This window comes from Saccoglossus kowalevskii, chromosome 14 (genome assembly GCF_978046115.1).
Source record: "Saccoglossus kowalevskii chromosome 14, keSacKowa6.1, whole genome shotgun sequence".
Classification (NCBI taxonomy): Eukaryota; Metazoa; Hemichordata; class Enteropneusta; family Harrimaniidae; genus Saccoglossus; species Saccoglossus kowalevskii.
Genome location: NC_140654.1, coordinates 34,171,902 through 34,192,456, shown reverse-complemented (window position 1 = coordinate 34,192,456; position 20,555 = coordinate 34,171,902). Strand labels below are relative to the sequence as shown.

The 20,555-nt window shown below is 45.0% G+C and overlaps 1 protein-coding gene across 2 annotated transcripts in view; it reads right to left on the bottom strand.

Moving 5' to 3' along the window:
* LOC144350034 (WW domain-containing oxidoreductase-like) overlaps positions 1 to 20,555 on the bottom strand; it is a 147,370-nt gene that overhangs the window by 105,379 nt on the left and 21,436 nt on the right. For both annotated transcript variants that reach the window (XM_085508170.1, XM_085508171.1), the window contains exon 3: positions 12,386 to 12,551. In XM_085508170.1, coding sequence (XP_085364296.1) covers positions 12,386 to 12,551 — 166 coding nt within the window. The remainder of the gene's footprint in view (positions 1 to 12,385; positions 12,552 to 20,555) is intronic.

The following is a 20,555-nucleotide window of genomic DNA, read 5'->3' as shown; positions in this document are numbered from 1 at the left end:
CACCCTGTGGAATGCCTCTACTTCCGATCAAGGTGGTGAATGACGATATCCAATCTGGGTATTGAAGTGGGTCTCCAGTAAAGACTTGTGGTTCAGGAGTAGGTAGACGGCTCATAGCAATTGTCCGGGCAAATATTTCTGCTGTCAACTCTGAAGATGGTAGATGAGCTTGAGTGTCTGTGTTCATGTTCTTGGTGTATGGCGTTGGAGGAGCACATTTCTCAGGAGGTACCATTTCCTTATTTACAGTTGGACTTGTGAACAAGTGCTTAAGATCAGGCACCTTCTTTGACAGTTGAGATGTGCTGCGAATTGAATCAGAGTCATCTTCTTCATCGCTATACACTTTCAGTCTTGCTTCTTCTGCCTTCAACTCGGCAGCTAGTTTCTGTTCTTCTAATTCCCGTCTCAAATTAGACATTTTCCTTTCAGTTTGTAAACTCCTTCGTTTTTCTTCCAAACTTCTTTGGTTTTCTTCAAACTCAATTTGTTCTATCATTTCTTGTTTCTTGTTAAGGAGTACTTGGGCTTCCAACTTAGTTTTCAAGGCAGCTGCCTCTGCTGCGGCTTCTCGACGTCGGTTTGAACTGCTTGAAGCTTTGGAATATCTGGAGACTGAAGATGCTTTTGATCCCTCATGCTTGATATGCAACCTTGACATGAGGTCTTTGTTGTTGTTAAATACTATTTGAGCTTTATCAAGTTGATTGATGGCCTGTCTGGAGCTTTCAGAAATCTTGTCGAGACCCTTTCCTAACACTGTACTCTCTTCGCCGGGCAGGACACAAAGATGCTCTTCAACCACATCTTGCAATACTTTTAAGCAGTTTTCAATATCCAATTTGACTGCTGTCAATTTCTCTTCGTCTATGGTTGGCTCAGTTACAAGTTTCTGTGCATTATCTATAATGGTTATTAGATCAAAATGATTTTCCCAGAATTTACCTGTTAGTACTTCCCTTCTATACTGTATTGCTTTTTCTGTAAGTTTCAGTGTTCTTTCTGACCTCCGCAGTTGACTTGTCTCTTCCTCAGTTTGACTTTCAACGGGAATTCCACTCAATCCCATCTGTGCCTCTGGTGGTACTTCATTGTCATGTGGACTAATGTCTGTTGGGGTGATGGCCTCATCAGCCATATCTGAAAAGAGACTATTAAACTGTATGGTTAAATTGAATCAAAATTGACTAAACACTAATTCACAATCTATTTCAAAAGGCAGATACGCTCACTATTTGGCTGGGAGTGTGGTAAACAAACAATCGCGACTACAATGGAAAAGCACAGAGCGCAAGAGTAAGCCAAGTACAGATGTCGAGCTTGCTAATAGCACAGATCCTAAATATGACACTAAAATTACACCAAGTTCAACAAATATTTGAATTATAAATGCAGAGTATCCTCAGTATGCAGATTGAGTCTTATTCTATATCACAATTCTCATTGGCCGCGACACCTGAGAGCTATACTGAATTCAAGCAAGTAACTCAATGTCCAACACAGTTCAACACAGTTCAAGTTTGATAATTAAATCAATGACATTCACTGTCTGCTTGTGTACACAAATGTCAAATGTTATATACAACATGCATGTTTCATACAATGTTCAAATGTACTGGATCTTGCAATCTTGTGTCTATATGTAACAGTCTTCTGTTGTCAACGGTATTCTGAAGAATAGCTGTATCCTCCATCTGCTGTATACAGTGCTTTCGAGCCTCCACTGATTGTCTTGATAGTAGCGAAACCTATCCGAGTGACATCTGGACGTTCAGCTTAGTATACGATACGATGCAGTGGATAGTGCAGGCAATTCCTTTCTTTGACCTCACAGCAATGACTATAGTTTCGACCAGAAATTGTTGACTGTCGAGTTTTGACTGTAGCTGCCCCAGTAACCAACGCAAAATACTGATGTAACCTTCACTTTATTTATGACGAACAATATTGAGAAGATTGTAACACCGTCAAAACTGTGAAATACAAGAGTATACGTTCAGAAAATAATAACACGAACTTGCGTATTCGTATTGTAATAAGTACCAGTGCTACTATGCAAATAGATAGGCAATGGTATACAGCATAGTGCGCCACCTAGTGGCGAGACTAGACGAATCTATCGTACATGTACACACAAAATATGGTAAAGTTATACATGAATCTGAGCTCATACGAATAGATTACAAACTGTACATGGAATGTGACTTGCATAATCGTATAGAAAACGACTGAGAATCTTAGATGAGTGTAAACTCAACTACACGAGTGTCAACTCAACTACACAACTGACGGCGACTCGGCATGTAAACTACGCCAACGTAAATCAACTAAATCGATAAGGCTACCAAATTAAGCCTAAACATAACAAAAGTCTTCTTAAGTAATTCTCTAGTAACTCCTCAAACGTTACCTACCTCGTTGGCAGCATAAACGATACTTGGGCAGCGAAAAAGACGAAAACTAGATGCAGTGAAACGAGCGTTTCACTTCCAGTGAAAGCGAAAAATGGCGTCTGCCCCAATCCTCGTACAGAGCGCGCACAACACCAAAAACTGCCGTGAGATAAATAAACGAGTGGGAGCACTAAAAGAATCAGGAACAAGTCTAAACAACAAAACTACAGTACCTATTAGTATAACCTGTAGTAAAATTCGGAAGAAGACGTCTTTCACGTGTACATAGCACGCTGACAAGTGAACGAGGCTAAACAAAGCGCGGGAACGCAGCAAAGTTTCGGTTGCTCGAGCAACGGCAGCCACAGTCAAGCTGTGTTATTTCAAACATGCATAGAAAAGTCACTGTTCAATTTTTCACACTTAGTTCATACCATTTCATTGTAACTATTATAACTTGTATTCAGTGGATCGATTTTGATTACAGCCTGTAAATCTCTATATACGCAATTTTATTTTATGTGTCAGAAAGTATGCGAAAGTCGAAAATTGATGTCCGATCTAATTAATTGACCTCTTCACCCAAATTACTAGTAATTCATGTTGGCCTGGTTATACCATATGATGTCCGTTGTTCCATGCTTTTGTCTGATCCTTCATTGTTTTCAAAGAGCTCTACTCAAATTGACAAAGGGCTCAGGCTTTTCAGCAATTAACCGATACAGGCTAGTGTAAAGTGGGCGTTAGACTTGCATACAGTCTCTTGTTTTATTTTTTTATTAAATAAAATATGGTAGTGTAAAAATAAATGGCGATAGCGGTAACCCAACTTTCGTGGTAACCCGGCTCTCGCCATTTACACGCTCCCACTACCAACGAAGGAGCTACGACGCGATCCTGGAAACGTTGCCTGAACCACCGTCCCTCAACACCGTCCCTCAAGGGACGGTGCCTGAACCAATCACAAACAAGAACAGACAATGAATTTTCGGATTAACACCTCCGTTTTCCCCCCACGCTGACCAACGTTTCCCCACACTAACGAAAAAATCTTTTGTCTTCTACTGACTTCCTGTAAGCAAGTGTGCGTGGATGTAGTCATTAGCACTACCAGTAATACTCCATACCAACTTGCATTTTAACAATAAATAAATAAACGCTGCTCGGACTGATAAGTATGATATATTGAAGATAATATTTGGTAATCGTAGTCCTAAATAACTATTAAAAATAGCTAAAATAAATAGCTATTTTTAATAGTTATTTAGGACTACGATTACCAAATATTATCTTCAATATATCATGCATTTTAACAACAGTTTTATGGGGCATAATATTTGAGACAAACACTTGAAATCACGGGATATGACCATTGCAATTATTTTTTTTTCACGCTGTCTTATTTATATATATATTTTTTTTTCTTGAATGTGTCAACGTTTGTTCCAGCTACAGCTCGCGTGCATTTTTTATTCTTGGTGATTGGCTTGCGTTTTCTTAACAAAAGTTTCACCCCTATAATTTTAAATATAAAATACATAAGTTATTACTACAATGATTAGCACGTTTTGATTTCGAGCGGGAGGTAGGTTTGAATCTCATTGCCCACTGTTGAGTCGGTAATATATTGAGTAAAAACTGTCCAGGTCACCAAACATTATAATACAACACCTTTTCCTATTCAAATTTGCTTGACAAATCTCAATTAAACTGTTACATATGCTATTTTAGATACTGTTACCAGAAAATGACAGAGAGAGACGAGAGTGTTTTTATACAGCATGGAAAAAACAAATAAAGAAACAAGGAGGAGATGAGTAAGTGTTAATTTATAGTTTTTATAATTTTGAATTCGTTTTATTCAAGCTTGTTAAAATAGCAGTAATAATAAATATAGTGTTAGTTGTAAATAACATTTCTATCATTGCAGCTGACGGAATGTCGGGAAAAGAAGTTAAAGAGGAAGAACCCTGGGAAGAACAAGAGATGTGGGAGATGGTGACGAAAGTTGTGGACATTATGATGTCAAATGAGGAAGACGGCGAAGAAGATCGGAAAGGAATGTTCATTGTGAGGTCTCCGACATTCAGGTCATGGCACTGAACGACTTGATTTTGGATTAAGACAACCGAGTGGCAAGGAGGCAACCGATCCGCATGCTCCAGAAATAAGTAGGACCACCATGTACGTGATTGCCCTAAGTTTTGATGACCAGCGTGATTTTTTTTCTGATTCCTACCCAAATGAACCCTTTCAATATTTTTAGCTTATAACTGGAATTTTATTTCTTTGTTTCATTGAATTTATAAATTACTTGACATTAAATGCATTAATTGTTGAATTTCGTTATTTCTGTTAAAGAAGTCCACTAAATTTAAACCACTTGAAATGAACTTATTTTTCACCTTCAATTAAATTGGAATTAAAACCCCATATGATTTATTTATGTATGTCGAGGAAGATTTGTGTACTTGTAAGTGTGTGTATTGTTATTACAAATAAATACTACATCACTTGAATAACAAATGTACGTCTTTTATTCCCACCTTTGCAACTACCCAAAAACAACTCCTCAATATTAATTAACACGAAATTGCATTAGTTGCAATGTGTTATCGTTGACCGTAGATCTACTGTAAACGTTATTTCCGATTATGAACTGTTCACGTTGCCCTGATCCTACTTGTAATATTTCATTGTGAATCACCTCCCACGTTTAATTTCCTGTGGTATGCGATCTAGTCTGATGCAAGTCACGGGAGAACAGTCACTTGTAACTTACAGATAAAGAAAGGGTTAATGCCTCGTTGCTGGTCCTGTGTTCATAAAAAAAAAAACGTCTGATCACTGGGATGGCCATGGGTGTGGCAATATCCATTTCTTTATTATCTTTACATGTATATGACTGTAACAGGAGCTCGTGATATTGCTAGGTTGTTGTATTGTGTTTATAAATAAATGTGTTGCGGTAACAAACACGAGTAATACTATCGATACTTTATTTATAAACAAAATACTAGTACCTAGAAAAATTACAAGCACGTGCGGCGCCCAGAAACCAAATTACTACATGAATGATTAACCGTAAATAAAGCATGGCCTAAAATATGTGACCTGTATGCAAATGTTCCTGAAAAATCAGCCAATAGCATGCGCTTTAAATATGCCGAGTATACGCAAAATATACGTAGATCTACGCCGATGTTAATTGCGTGCACTGGTTTATTGCGTGACAGTATACGCTACGTATACGTCGATCTGCGTCAGTATTAACTCTGTGCATTGGTTTATCACGTGTCTGTATATACTACGTATACATAGGAATACGTTATACAGCATTGTTCTGCATTAGGTGTACGTTAATGTGCGCACTGTATACTTCCGGTCTGCGTAAATATACTGTTGTGTATATTTACGTATCAGTATGTTCCGAATGTGTGAATATACGTTGCGTATTCCCCGTACATACGTTGAATGTACGTATGCGCCGACCAACGTATATCTTCGAATATCGGGAATATACGCGTGCGAATACGCTAATGTACCCGCCGTATACCAACGATTTTGCCCAGTGATCACCGAGACCTTTCTGAGAAAATGGGCTTACCAGGACCCTTCAGAATACATGGGATCACCAGGACCCTTCAGAAAACATGGGATCACCAGGATCTTTCAGAGCACATGGGATCACCAGGACCTTTCAGGACACGTGGGATCACCAGGATCCTTCAAAATACATGGGCTCACCAGGACCTTTCAGAGTACATGGGACCACGAAGACCCTTCAGAGTACATGGGCTCACCAGGACCTTTCAGAACACATGTGATCACCAGGACCTTTCAGGGCACATGGGATCACCAAGACCCTTCAGAGTACATGGGCTCACCAGGACCATTCAGGGCACATGGGGTCACCAGGACCCTTTAGAATACATGGGATCACCAGGACCTTTCAGAGCACATGGGATCACCAGGACCTTTCAGGGCACATGGGCTCACTAGAACCCTCCAGATTACATGGACTCGCCAAGACCCTTCAGAATACATAAGATCACCGAGACCTTTCTGAGAAAATGGGCTCACCAGGACCCTTCAGAATACATGGGATCACCAGGACCCTTCAGAAAATATGGGATCACCAGGATCTTTCAGAGCACATGGGATCACCAGGACCTTTCAGGACACATGGGATCACCAGGATCCTTCAAAATACATGGGCTCACCAGGACCTTTCAGAGCACATGGGATCACGAAGACCCTTCAGAGTACATGGGCTCACCAGGACCTTTCAGAACACATGTGATCACCAGGACCTTTCAGGGCACAAGGGATCACCAAGACCCTTCAGAGTACATGGGCTCACCAGGACCTTTCAGAGCACATGGGATCACCAGGACCATTCAGGGCACATGGGGTCACCAGGACCCTTTAGAATACATGGGATCACCAGGACCTTTCAGAGCACATGGGATCACCAGGACCTTTCAGGGCACATGGGCTCACTAGAACCCTCCAGATTACATGGACTCACCAAGACCCTTCAGAATACATAAGATCACCGAGACCATTCAGAGAAAATGGGCTCACCAGGACCCTTCAGAATACATGGGATCACCAGGATCTTTCAGAATACATGGGCTCACCAGGACCCTTCAGAATACATGGGATCTCCAGGACCCTTCAGAATACATGGGATCACCAGGACCATTCAGAGCAATAGGATCACCAGGACCTTTCAGAATACATGGGCTCACCAGGACCCTTCAGAATACATGGGATCACCAGGACCTTTCAGAGCACATGGGATCGCCAGGACCTTTCAGGGCACATAGGATCACCAGGACCTTTCAGAGCACATGGGATCACCAGGACCATTCAGGGCACATGGGGTCACCAGGACCTTTCAGAATACATGGGTCGAACCAGGACCCTTCAGAATACATGGGATCACCAGGACCTTTCAGAGCACATGGGATCACCAGGACCTTTCAGGGCACATGGGCTCACTAGAACCCTCCAGATTACATGGACTCACCAAGACCCCTCAGAATACATAAGATCACCGGGACCATTCAGAGAAAATGGGCTCACCAGGACCCTTCAGAATACATGGGATCACCAGGATCTTTCAGAATACATGGGGTCACCAGGACCGTTCAGAATACATGGGTCTAACCAGGACCCTTTAGAATACATGGGATCACCAGGACCTTTCAGAGCACATGGGATCACCAGGACCTTTCAGAGCACATGGGATCACCAGGACCTTTCAGAGCACATGGGATCACCAGGACCTTTCAGGGCACATGGGCTCACTAGAACCCTCCAGATTACATGAGCTCACCAGGACCCTTCAGAATACACGGGATCACCAGGACCTTTCAGAGCACATGGGATCACCAGGACCTTTCAGGGCACATGGGATCACCAGGACCTTTCAGAGCACATGGGATCACCAGGACCATTCAGGGCACATGGGGTCACCAGGACCTTTTAGAATACATGGGTCTAACCAGGACCCTTCAGAATACATGGGATCACCAGGACCTTTCAGAGCACATGGCATCACCAGGACCTTTCAGGGCACTAGGGCTCACTAGAACCCTCCAGATTACATGGACTCACCAAGACCTTTCAGAATACATAAGATCACCGGGACCATTCAGAGAAAATGGGCTCACCAGGACCCTTCAGAATACATGGGATCTCCAGGACCCTTCAGAATACATGGGATCACCAGGACCTTTCAGAATACATGGGTCTAACCAGGACCCTTTAGAATACATGGGATCACCAGGACCTTTCAGAGCACATGGGATCACCAGGACCTTTTAGGGCACATGGGCTCACTAGAACCCTCCAAATTACATGGACTCACCAAGACCCTTCAGAATACATAAGATCACCGGGACCATTCAGAGAAAATGGGCTCACCAGGACCCTTCAGAATACATGGGATCACCAGGATCTTTCAGAATACATGGGCTCACCAGGACCCTTCAGAATACATGGGATCACCAGGACCCTTCAGAATACATGGGATCACCAGGACCCTTCAGAATACATGGGCTCACCAGGACCTTTCGGAGCACATAGGGTCACCAGGACCTTTCAGAATACATGGGCTCACCAGCACCCTTCAGAATACATAGGATCACCAGGACCTTTCAGAGCAATAAGGATCACCAGGACCTTTCAGGGCACATGGGATCACCAGGACCTTTCAGAATACATGGGCTCACCAGGACCCTTCAGAATACATGGGATCACCAGGACCTTTCAGAGCACATGGGATCACCAGGACCATTCAGGGCACATGGGGTCACCAGGACCTTTCCGAATACATGGGTCTAACCAGGACCCTTTAGAATACATGGGATCACCAGGACTTTTCAGAGCACATGGGATCACCAGGACCTTTCAGGGCACATGGGCTCACTAGAACCCTCCAGATTACATGGACTCACCAAGACCCTTCAGAATACATAAGATCACCGGGACCATTCAGAGAAAATGGGCTCACCAGGACCCTTCAGAATACATGGGATCACCAGGATCTTTCAGAATACATGGGCTCACCAGGACCCTTCAGAATACATGGGATCACCAGGACCCTTCAGAATACATGGGATCACCAGGACCCTTCAGAATACATGGGATCACCAGGACCTTTCGAAGCACATGGGATCACCGGGACCTTTCAGAATACATGGGCTCACCAGTACCCTTCAGAATACATAGGATCACCAGGACCTTTCAGAGTAATAGGGATCACCAGGACCTTTCAGGGCACATGGGATCACCAGGACCTTTCAGAATACATGGGCTCACCAGGACCCTTCAGTATACATGGGATCACCAGGACCTATCAGAGCACATGGGATCACCAGGACCTTTCAGGGCACATGGGATCACCAGGACCTTTCAGAATACGTGGGATCACCAGGACCTCTCAGAATACATGGGCTCACCAGGAACCTTCAGAATACATGGGATCACCAGGAACTTTCAGAGCACATGGGATCACCAGGACCTTTCAGGGCACATGGGATCACCAGGACCTTTCAGAATACATGGGATCACCAGGACCCTTCAAAATACATGGGATCACCAGAACCCTTCAGAATACATGGGATCACCAGGATCTTTCAGAGCACATGGGATCACCAAGACCTTTCAGGACACATGTGATCACCAGTACCCTTCAAAATACATGGGCTCACCATAACCCTTCAGAGCACATGGGATCACCAGGACCTTTCAGGGCACATGGGATCACCAGGACCTTTCAGAATACATGGGATCACCAGGACCCTTCAAAATACATGGGATCACCAGGACCCTTCAGAATACATGGGATCACTAGGATCTTTCAGAGCACATGGGATCACCAAGACCTTTCAGGACACATGGGATCACCAAGACCTTTCAGGACACATGGGATCACCAGTACCCTTCAAAATACATGGGCTCACCATAACCCTTCAGAGCACATGGAATCACCAAGACCCTCAGAGTACATGGGCTCACCAGGACCTTTCAGAGCACATGGGATCACCAGGACCTTTCAGGGCACATGGGATCACCAAGACCCTTCAAAGTACATGGGCTCACCAGGACCCTTCAGAATACATGGGATCACCAGGACCCTTCAGAATACATGGGATCACCAGGACCTTTTGGAGAACATGGGATCACCAGGACCTTTCAGGGTACATGGAATCACCAGGACCTTTCAGAGCACATGGAATCACCAGGACCTTTCAGGGCACATGAGATCACCAGGACCTTTCAGGACACATGTGATCACCAGTACCCTTCAAAATACATGGGCTCACCATAACCCTTCAGAGCACATGGGATCACCAGGACCTTTCAGGGCACATGGGATCACCAGGACCTTTCAGAATACAAGGGATCACCAGGACCCTTCAAAATACAAGGGATCACCAGGACCCTTCAAAATACATGGGATCACCAGGACCCTTCAGAATACATGGGATCACCAGGATCTTTCAGAGCACATGGGATCACCAAGACCTTTCAGGACACATGGGATCACCAAGACCTTTCAGGACACATGGGATCACCAGTACCCTTCAAAATACATGGGCTCACCATAACCCTTCAGAGCACATGGAATCACCAAGACCCTCAGAGTACATGGGCTCACCAGGACCTTTCAGAGCACATGAGATCACCAGGACCTTTCAGGGCACATGCGATCACCAAGACCCTTCAAAGTACATGGGCTCACCAGGACCCTTCAGAATACATGGGATCACCAGGACCCTTCAGAATACATGGGATCACCAGGACCTTTCGGAGAACATGGGATCACCAGTACCTTTCAGGGCACATGGGATCACCAGGACCTTTCAGAATACATGGGATCACCAGGACCATTCAAAATACATTTGCTCACCAGGACCCTTCAGAGTACATGGGCTCACTAAGACCCTTCAGAGTACATGGGCTCACCAAGATCCTTCAGAGCACATGGGATCACCAGGACCCTTCAGAATACATGGGATCACCAGGACCTTTCAGGGCACATGGGATCACCAGGACCCTTTAAAATACATGGGCTCAAAAGGACCTTTCAGAGTACATGGGATCACCAGGACCATTCAAAATACATGGGCTCACCGAGACCATTCAAAATACATGGGCTCACCAGGACCTTTTAGAGCACATGGGATCACCAAGATATATGGGCTCACTAGAATCCTTCAGAATACATGGGATCACCAGGACCTTATATAGCACATGGGCTCACCAGGACCCTTCAGAATACATGGGATCACCAGGACCTTTCAGAATACATGGGATCACCTGGACCTTTCAGGGCACATGGGATCACCAGCACCATTCAAAATACATGGAATTACCAGGACCCTTCAAAATACATGGAATTACCAGGACCCTTCAGAATACATGGGCCCACCAAGACCCTTCAGAGTACATGGGCTCACCAGGACCTTTCAGAGTACATGGCCTCACCAAGACCCTTCAGAATACATGGGATCATCAAGACCTTTCAGAGTACATTGGATCACCAAGACCCTTCAGAGTACATGGGCTCACCAAGACCCTTCAGAGTACATGGCCTCACCAGGACCCTTCAGAATGCATGGGATCACCAAGACCCTTCAGAATACATGGACTCACCAAGACCCTTCAGAGTACATGGGTTCACCAAGACCCTTCAGAATACATGGGCTCACCAGAACCCTTCAGAATACATGGGCCCACCAAGACCATTCAAAATACATGGGATCACCAGGACCCTTCAGAGTACATGGGCTCACCACCAGGACCTTTCAGAGTACATGGCCTCACCAAGACCCTTCAGAATACATGGGCTCACCAGGACCCTTCTGAGTACATGGGATCACCAGGACCCTTCAGAATACATGGGATCACCAAGACCCTTCAGAATAAATGGGCTCACCAGGACCCTTCAGAGTACATGGGATCACCAGGACCCTTCAGAATATATGGGATCACCAAGACCCTTCAGAATACAAGGGCTCACCAAGACCCTTCAGAGTACATGGGATCACCAGGACCCTTCAGAATATATGGGATCACCAAGACCCTTCAGAATACATGGGCTCACCAAGACCCTTCAGAATACATGGGCTCACCAAGACCCTTCAGAATACATGGGCTCACCAAGACCCTTCAGAATACATGGGCTCACCAAGACCCTTCAGAATACATGGGCTCACCAAGACCCTTCAGAATACATGGGCTCACCAAGACCCTTCAGAATACATGGGCTCACCAAGACCCTTCAGAATACATGGGCTCACCAAGACCCTTCAGAATACATGGGCTCACCAGGACCCTTCAGAATATTAATTAAGACCCTACAAAGCAGCAAAATACAGTAAGGTATAATAAAAGTCAAAAATGGTATTTTATACTTATAGTTAAATACAACATTCCATATTTTCTTATGGATAGTAAGACAGTATTTTAATTACCGAGATGGTTCACTCCAAATGTCATTTCAAACCCATCTTCTGTTACCTGGTAACCATCCTTTCCAACAAATACACCAGCATTATTACACAGGATATGTAGAGGTTTTCCAGTAGCATGGAAATTGTCAACAAACTTACGTACTGAGGTGAGAGAATTGAGATCTAACTGTAAAAAAATTAGAAAAGAAAGTTATAGTGATATTAGCCATAGATGTAAGCAAAGTTAGTCTTTAGTCACATTTACTCACAAAATGAAATACATCACCAAACCATTCACTCATAACTCACTGTGACTAACTCAAATCATTGCTAGATCCTGATCTCACTGTGATTCACCCCAACAGTTGGTCCACAACTCAACCAATGGTTCACCCCTCACTCACTGTGATTAAACCCAACAGTTGGTCCACAACTCAACCAATGGTTCACCCCTCACTCACTGTGATTCAACCCAACAGTTGGTCCACAACTCAACCAATGGTTCACCCCTCACTCACTGTGATTCAACCCAACAGTTGGTCCACAACTCAACCAATGGTTCACCCCTCACTCACTGTGATTAAACCCAACAGTTGGTCCACAACTCAACCAATGGTTCACCTCTCACTCACTGTGATTCACCCCAACAGTTGGTTCACAACTCATCCAATGGTTCACCTCTCACTCACTGTGATTCACCCCAACAGTTGGTCCACAACTCAACCAATGGTTCACCCCTCACTCACTGTGATTAAACCCAACAGTTGGTCCACAACTCAACCAATGGTTCACCCCTCACTCACTGTGATTAAACCCAACAGTTGGTCCACAACTCAACCAATGGTTCACCCCTCACTCACTGTGATTCAACCCAACAGTTGGTCCACAACTCAACCAATGGTTCACCCCTCACTCACTGTGATTAAACCCAACAGTTGGTCCACAACTCAACCAATGGTTCACCTCTCAGTCACTGAGATTCAACCCAACAGTTGGTTCACAACTCATCCAATGGTTCACCTCTCACTCACTGTGATTCAACCCAACAATTGGTCCACAACTCAACCAATGGTTCACCCCTCACTCACTGTGATTAAACCCAACAGTTGGTCCACAACACAACCAATGGTTCACCTCTCACTCACTGTGATTCAACCCAACAGTTGGTTCACAACTCATCCAATGGTTCACCCCTCACTCACTGAGATTCAACCCAACAGTTGGTTCACAACTCATCCAATGGTTCACCTCTCACTCACTGTGATTCAACCCAACAGTTGGTCCACAACTCAACCAATGGTTCACCCCTCACTCACTGTGATTCAAACCAACAGTTCGTCCACAACTCAACCAATGGTTCACCCCTCACTCACTGTGATTAAACCCAACAGTTGGTCCACAACTCAACCAATGGTTCACCTCTCACTCACTGAGATTCAACCCAACAGTTGGTTCACAACTCATCCAATGGTTCACCTCTCACTCACTGTGATTCAACCCAACAGTTGGTTCACAACTCATCCAATGGTTCACCCCTCACTCACTGTGATTCAACCCAACAGTTGGTCCACAACTCAACCAATGGTTCACCTCTCACTCACTGTGATTAAACCCAACAGTTGGTCCACAACTCAACCAATGGTTCACCCCTCACTCACTGTGATTCAACCCAACAGTTGGTCCACAACTCAACCAATGGTTCACCCCTCACTCACTGTGATTAAACCCAACAGTTGGTCCACAACTCAACCAATGGTTCACCTCTCACTCACTGAGATTCAACCCAACAGTTGGTTCACAACTCATCCAATGGTTCACCTCTCACTCACTGTGATTCAACCCAACAGTTGGTTCACAACTCATCCAATGGTTCACCCCTCACTCACTGTGATTCAAACCAACAGTTCGTCCACAACTCAACCAATGGTTCACCCCTCACTCACTGTGATTAAACCCAACAGTTGGTCCACAACTCAACCAATGGTTCACCTCTCACTCACTGTGATTCAACCCAACAGTTGGTTCACAACTCATCCAATGGTTCACCTCTCACTCACTGTGATTCAACCCAACAGTTGGTCCACAACTCAACCAATGGTTCACCCCTCACTCACTGTGATTAAACCCAACAGTTGGTCCACAACACAACCAATGGTTCACCTCTCACTCACTGTGATTCAACCCAACAGTTGGTTCACAAGTCATCCAATGGTTCACCCCCCACTCACTGTGATTCAACCCAACAGTTGGTTCACAACTCATCCAATGGTTCACCCCTCACTCACTGTGATTCAACCCAACAGTTGGTCCACAACTCAACCAATGGTTCACCTCTCACTCACTGTGATTCAACCCAACAGTTGGTTCACAACTCATCCAATGGTTCACCCTTCACTCACTGTGATTCAACCCAACAGTTGGTTCACAACTCATCCAATGGTTCACCCCTCACTCACTGTGATTCAACCCAACAGTTGGTTCACAACTCATCCAATGGTTCACCCCTCACTCACTGTGATTCAACCCAACAGTTGGTCCACAACTCAACCAATGGTTCACCCCTCACTCACTGTGATTAAACCCAACAGTTGGTCCACAACTCAACCAATGGTTCACCTCTCACTCACTGTGATTCAACCCAACAGTTGGTTCACAACTCATCCAATGGTTCACCTCTCACTCACTGTGATTCAACCCAACAGTTGGTCCACAACTCATCCAATGGTTCACCCCTCACTCACTGTGATTCACCCCAATTATTGGTTCATTCCTAACTCACTGTGACTAACTCAAAACATTGGTAGATCCTGATCTCACTGTGATTCACCCCAATTATTGGTTCAATCCTAATTCACTGTGACTAACTCAAATCATTGCTAGATCCTGATCTCACTGTGATTCACCCCAACAGTTGGTCCACAACTCAACCAATGGTTCACCCCTCACTCACTGTGATTAAACCCAACAGTTGGTCCACAACTCATCCAATGTTTCACCCCTCACTCACTGTGATTCAACCCAACAATTGGTTCACAACTCAACCAATGGTTCACCCCTCACCCACTGTGATTAAACCCAACAGTTGGTCCACAACTCAACCAATGGTTCACCCCTCACTCACTGTGATTCAACCCAACAGTTGGTTCACAACTCATCCAATGGTTCACCCCTCACTCACTGTGATTCAACCCAACAGTTGGTCCACAACTCAACCAATGGTTCACCTCTCACTCACTGTGATTAAACCCAACAGTTGGTCCACAACTCAACCAATGGTTCACCCCTCACTCACTGTGATTCAACCCAACAGTTGGTCCACAACTCAACCAATGGTTCACCCCTCACTCACTGTGATTAAACCAAACAGTTGGTCCACAACTCAACCAATGGTTCACCTCTCACTCACTGAGATTCAACCCAACAGTTGGTTCACAACTCATCCAATGGTTCACCTCTCACTCACTGTGATTCAAACCAACAGTTCGTCCACAACTCAACCAATGGTTCACCCCTCACTCACTGTGATTAAACCCAACAGTTGGTCCACAACTCAACCAATGGTTCACCTCTCACTCACTGTGATTCAACCCAACAGTTGGTTCACAACTCATCCAATGGTTCACCTCTCACTCACTGTGATTCAACCCAACAGTTGGTCCACAACTCAACCAATGGTTCACCCCTCACTCACTGTGATTAAACCCAACAGTTGGTCCACAACACAACCAATGGTTCACCTCTCACTCACTGTGATTCAACCCAACAGTTGGTTCACAACTCATCCAATGGTTCACCCCTCACTCACTGTGATTCAACCCAACAGTTGGTTCACAACTCATCCAATGGTTCACCCCTCACTCACTGTGATTCAACCCAACAGTTGGTCCACAACTCAACCAATGGTTCACCTCTCACTCACTGTGATTCAACCCAACAGTTGGTTCACAACTCATCCAATGGTTCACCCTTCACTCACTGTGATTCAACCCAACAGTTGGTTCACAACTCATCCAATGGTTCACCCCTCACTCACTGTGATTCAACCCAACAGTTGGTTCACAACTCATCCAATGGTTCACCCCTCACTCACTGTGATTCAACCCAACAGTTGGTCCACAACTCAACCAATGGTTCACCCCTCACTCACTGTGATTAAACCCAACAGTTGGTCCACAACTCAACCAATGGTTCACCTCTCACTCACTGTGATTCAACCCAACAGTTGGTTCACAACTCATCCAATGGTTCACCTCTCACTCACTGTGATTCAACCCAACAGTTGGTCCACAACTCATCCAATGGTTCACCCCTCACTCACTGTGATTCACCCCAATTATTGGTTCATTCCTAACTCACTGTGACTAACTCAAAACATTGGTAGATCCTGATCTCACTGTGATTCACCCCAATTATTGGTTCAATCCTAACTCACTGTGACTAACTCAAATCATTGCTAGATCCTGATCTCACTGTGATTCACCCCAACAGTTGGTCCACAACTCAACCAATGGTTCACCCCTCACTCACTGTGATTCAACCCAACAGTTGGTCCACAACTCATCCAATGTTTCACCCCTCACTCACTGTGATTCAATCCAACAATTGGTCCACAACTCAACCAATGGTTCACCCCTCACTCACTGTGATTAAACCCAACAGTTGGTCCACAACTCAACCAATGGTTCACCCCTCATTCACTGTGATTCAACCCAACAGTTGGTTCAAAACTCATCCAATGGTTCACCCCTCACTCACTATGATTCAAACCAACAATTGTTTCACAACTCATCCAATGGTTCACCTCTCACTGTGATTCAACCCAACAGTTGGTCCACAACTCATCCAATGGTTCACCCCTCACTCACTGTGATTCAACCCAACAGTTGGTTCACAACTCATCCAATGGTTCACCCCTCACTCACTGTGATTCAACCCAACAGTTGGTTCACAACTCATCCAATGGTTCACCCCTCACTCACTGTGATTCAACCCAACAGTTGGTTCACAACTCATCCAATGGTTCACCTCTCATTCAGTGATTCAACCCAACGGTTGGGTCACAACTCATCCAATGGTTCACCTCTCACTCACTGTGATTCAACCCAACAGTTGGTCCACAACTCAACCAATGGTTCACCCCTCACTCACTGTGATTCAACCCAACAGTTGGTCCACAACTCAACCAATGGTTCACCCCTCACTCACTGTGATTCAACCCAACAGTTGGTTCACAACTCATCCAATGGTTCACCCCTCACTCACTGTGATTCAACCCAACAGTTGGTTCACAACTCATCCAATGGTTCACCCCTCACTCACTGTGATTCAACCCAACAGTTGGTCCACAACTCAAACAATGGTTCACCTCTCACTCACTGTGATTCAACCCAACAGTTGGGTCACAACTCATCCAATGGTTCACCCCTCACTCACTGTGATTCAACCCAACAGTTGGTCCACAACTCAACCAATGGTTCACCTCTCACTCACTGTGATTCAACCCAACAGTTGGTTCACAACTCATCCAATGGTTCACCCTTCACTCACTGTGATTCAACCCAACAGTTGGTTCACAACTCATTCAATGGTTCACCCCTCACTCACTGTGATTCAACCCAACAGTTGGTTCACAACTCATCCAATGGTTCACCCCTCACTCACTGTGATTCAACCCAACAGTTGGTCCACAACTCAACCAATGGTTCACCCCTCACTCACTGTGATTAAACCCAACAGTTGGTCCACAACTCAACCAATGGTTCACCTCTCACTCACTGTGATTCAACCCAACAGTTGGTTCACAACTCATCCAATGGTTCACCTCTCACTCACTGTGATTCAACCCAACAGTTGGTCCACAACTCATCCAATGGTTCACCCCTCACTCACTGTGATTCACCCCAATTATTGGTTCATTCCTAACTCACTGTGACTAACTCAAAACATTGGTAGATCCTGATCTCACTGTGATTCACCCCAATTATTGGTTCAATCCTAACTCACTGTGACTAACTCAAATCATTGCTAGATCCTGATCTCACTGTGATTCACCCCAACAGTTGGTCCACAACTCAACCAATGGTTCACCCCTCACTCACTGTGATTCAACCCAACAATTGGTCCACAACTCAACCAATGGTTCACCCCTCACTCACTGTGATTAAACCCAACAGTTGGTCCACAACTCAACCAATGGTTCACCCCTCACTCACTGTGATTCAACCCAACAGTTGGTTCAAAACTCATCCAATGGTTCACCCCTCACTCACTATGATTCAACCCAACAATTGTTTCACAACTCATCCAATGGTTCACCTCTCACTGTGATTCAACCCAACAGTTGGTCCACAACTCATCCAATGGTTCACCCCTCACTCACTGTGATTCAACCCAACAGTTGGTTCACAACTCATCCAATGGTTCACCCCTCACTCACTGTGATTCAACCCAACAGTTGGTTCACAACTCATCCAATGGTTCACCCCTCACTCACTGTGATTCAACCCAACAGTTGGTTCACAACTCATCCAATGGTTCACCTCTCATTCAGTGATTCAACCCAACGGTTGGGTCACAACTCATCCAATGGTTCACCTCTCACTCACTGTGATTCAACCCAACAGTTGGTCCACAACTCAACCAATGGTTCACCCCTCACTCACTGTGATTCAACCCAACAGTTGGTTCACAACTCATCCAATGGTTCACCCCTCACTCAATGTGATTCAACCCAACAGTTGGTTCACAACTCATCCAATGGTTCACCCCTCACTCACTGTGATTCAACCCAACAGTTGGTCCACAACTCATCCAATGGTTCACCCCTCACTCACTGTGATTCAACCCAACAGTTGGTTCACAACTCATCCAATGGTTCACCCCTCACTCACTGTGATTCAACCCAACAGTTGGTCCACAACTATTCCAATGGTTCACCTCTCACTGACTATGATTCAACCCAACAGTTGGTCCACAACTCATCCAATGGTTCACCCCTCACTCACTGTGATTCAACCCAACAGTTGGTCCACAACTATTCCAATGGTTCACCTCTCACTGACTGTGATTCAACCCAACAGTTGGTCCACAACTCATCCAATGGTTCACCCCTCACTCACTGTGATTCAACCCAACAGTTGGTCCACAACTATTCCAATGGTTCACCTCTCACTCACTGTGATTCAACCCAACAGTTGGTCCACAACTCAACCAATGGTTCACCCCTCACTCACTGTGATTAAACCCAACAGTTGGTCCACAACTCAACCAATGGTTCACCCCTCACTCACTGTGATTCAACCCAACAGTTGGTCCACAACTCAACCAATGGTTCACCCCTCACTCACTGTGATTCAACCCAACAGTTGGTCCACAACTCAACCAATGGTTCACCCCTCACTCACTGTGATTAAACCCAACAGTTGGTCCACAACTCAACCAATGCTTCACCTCTCACTCACTGTGATTCAACCCAACAGTTGGTTCACAACTCATCCAATGGTTCACCTCTCACTCACTGTGATTCACCCCAACAGTTGGTCCACAACTCAACCAATGGTTCACCCCTTACTCACTGTGATTCAACCCAACAGTTGGTCCACAACTCAACCAATGGTTCACCCCTCACTCACTGTGATTCAACCCAACAGTTGGTCCACAACTCAACCAATGGTTCACCCCTCACTCACTGTGATTCAACCCAACAGTTGGTCCACAACTCAACCAATGGTTCACCCCTCACTCACTGTGATTAAACCCAACAGTTGGTCCACAACTCAACCAATGGTTCACCTCTCACTCACTGTGATTCAACCCAACAGTTGGTTCACAACTCATCCAATGGTTCACCTCTCACTCACTGTGATTCAACCCAACAGTTGGTTCACAACTCATCCAATGGTTCACCCCTCACTCACTGTGATTCAAACCAACAGTTCGTCCACAACTCAACCAATGGTTCACCCCTCACTCACTGTGATTAAACCCAACAGTTGGTCCACAACTCAACCAATGGTTCACCTCTCACTCACTGTGATTCAACCCAACAGTTGGTTCACAACTCATCCAATGGTTCACCTCTCACTCACTGTGATTCAACCCAACAGTTGGTCCACAACTCAACCAATGGTTCACCCCTCACTCACTGTGATTAAACCCAACAGTTGGTCCACAACACAACCAATGGTTCACC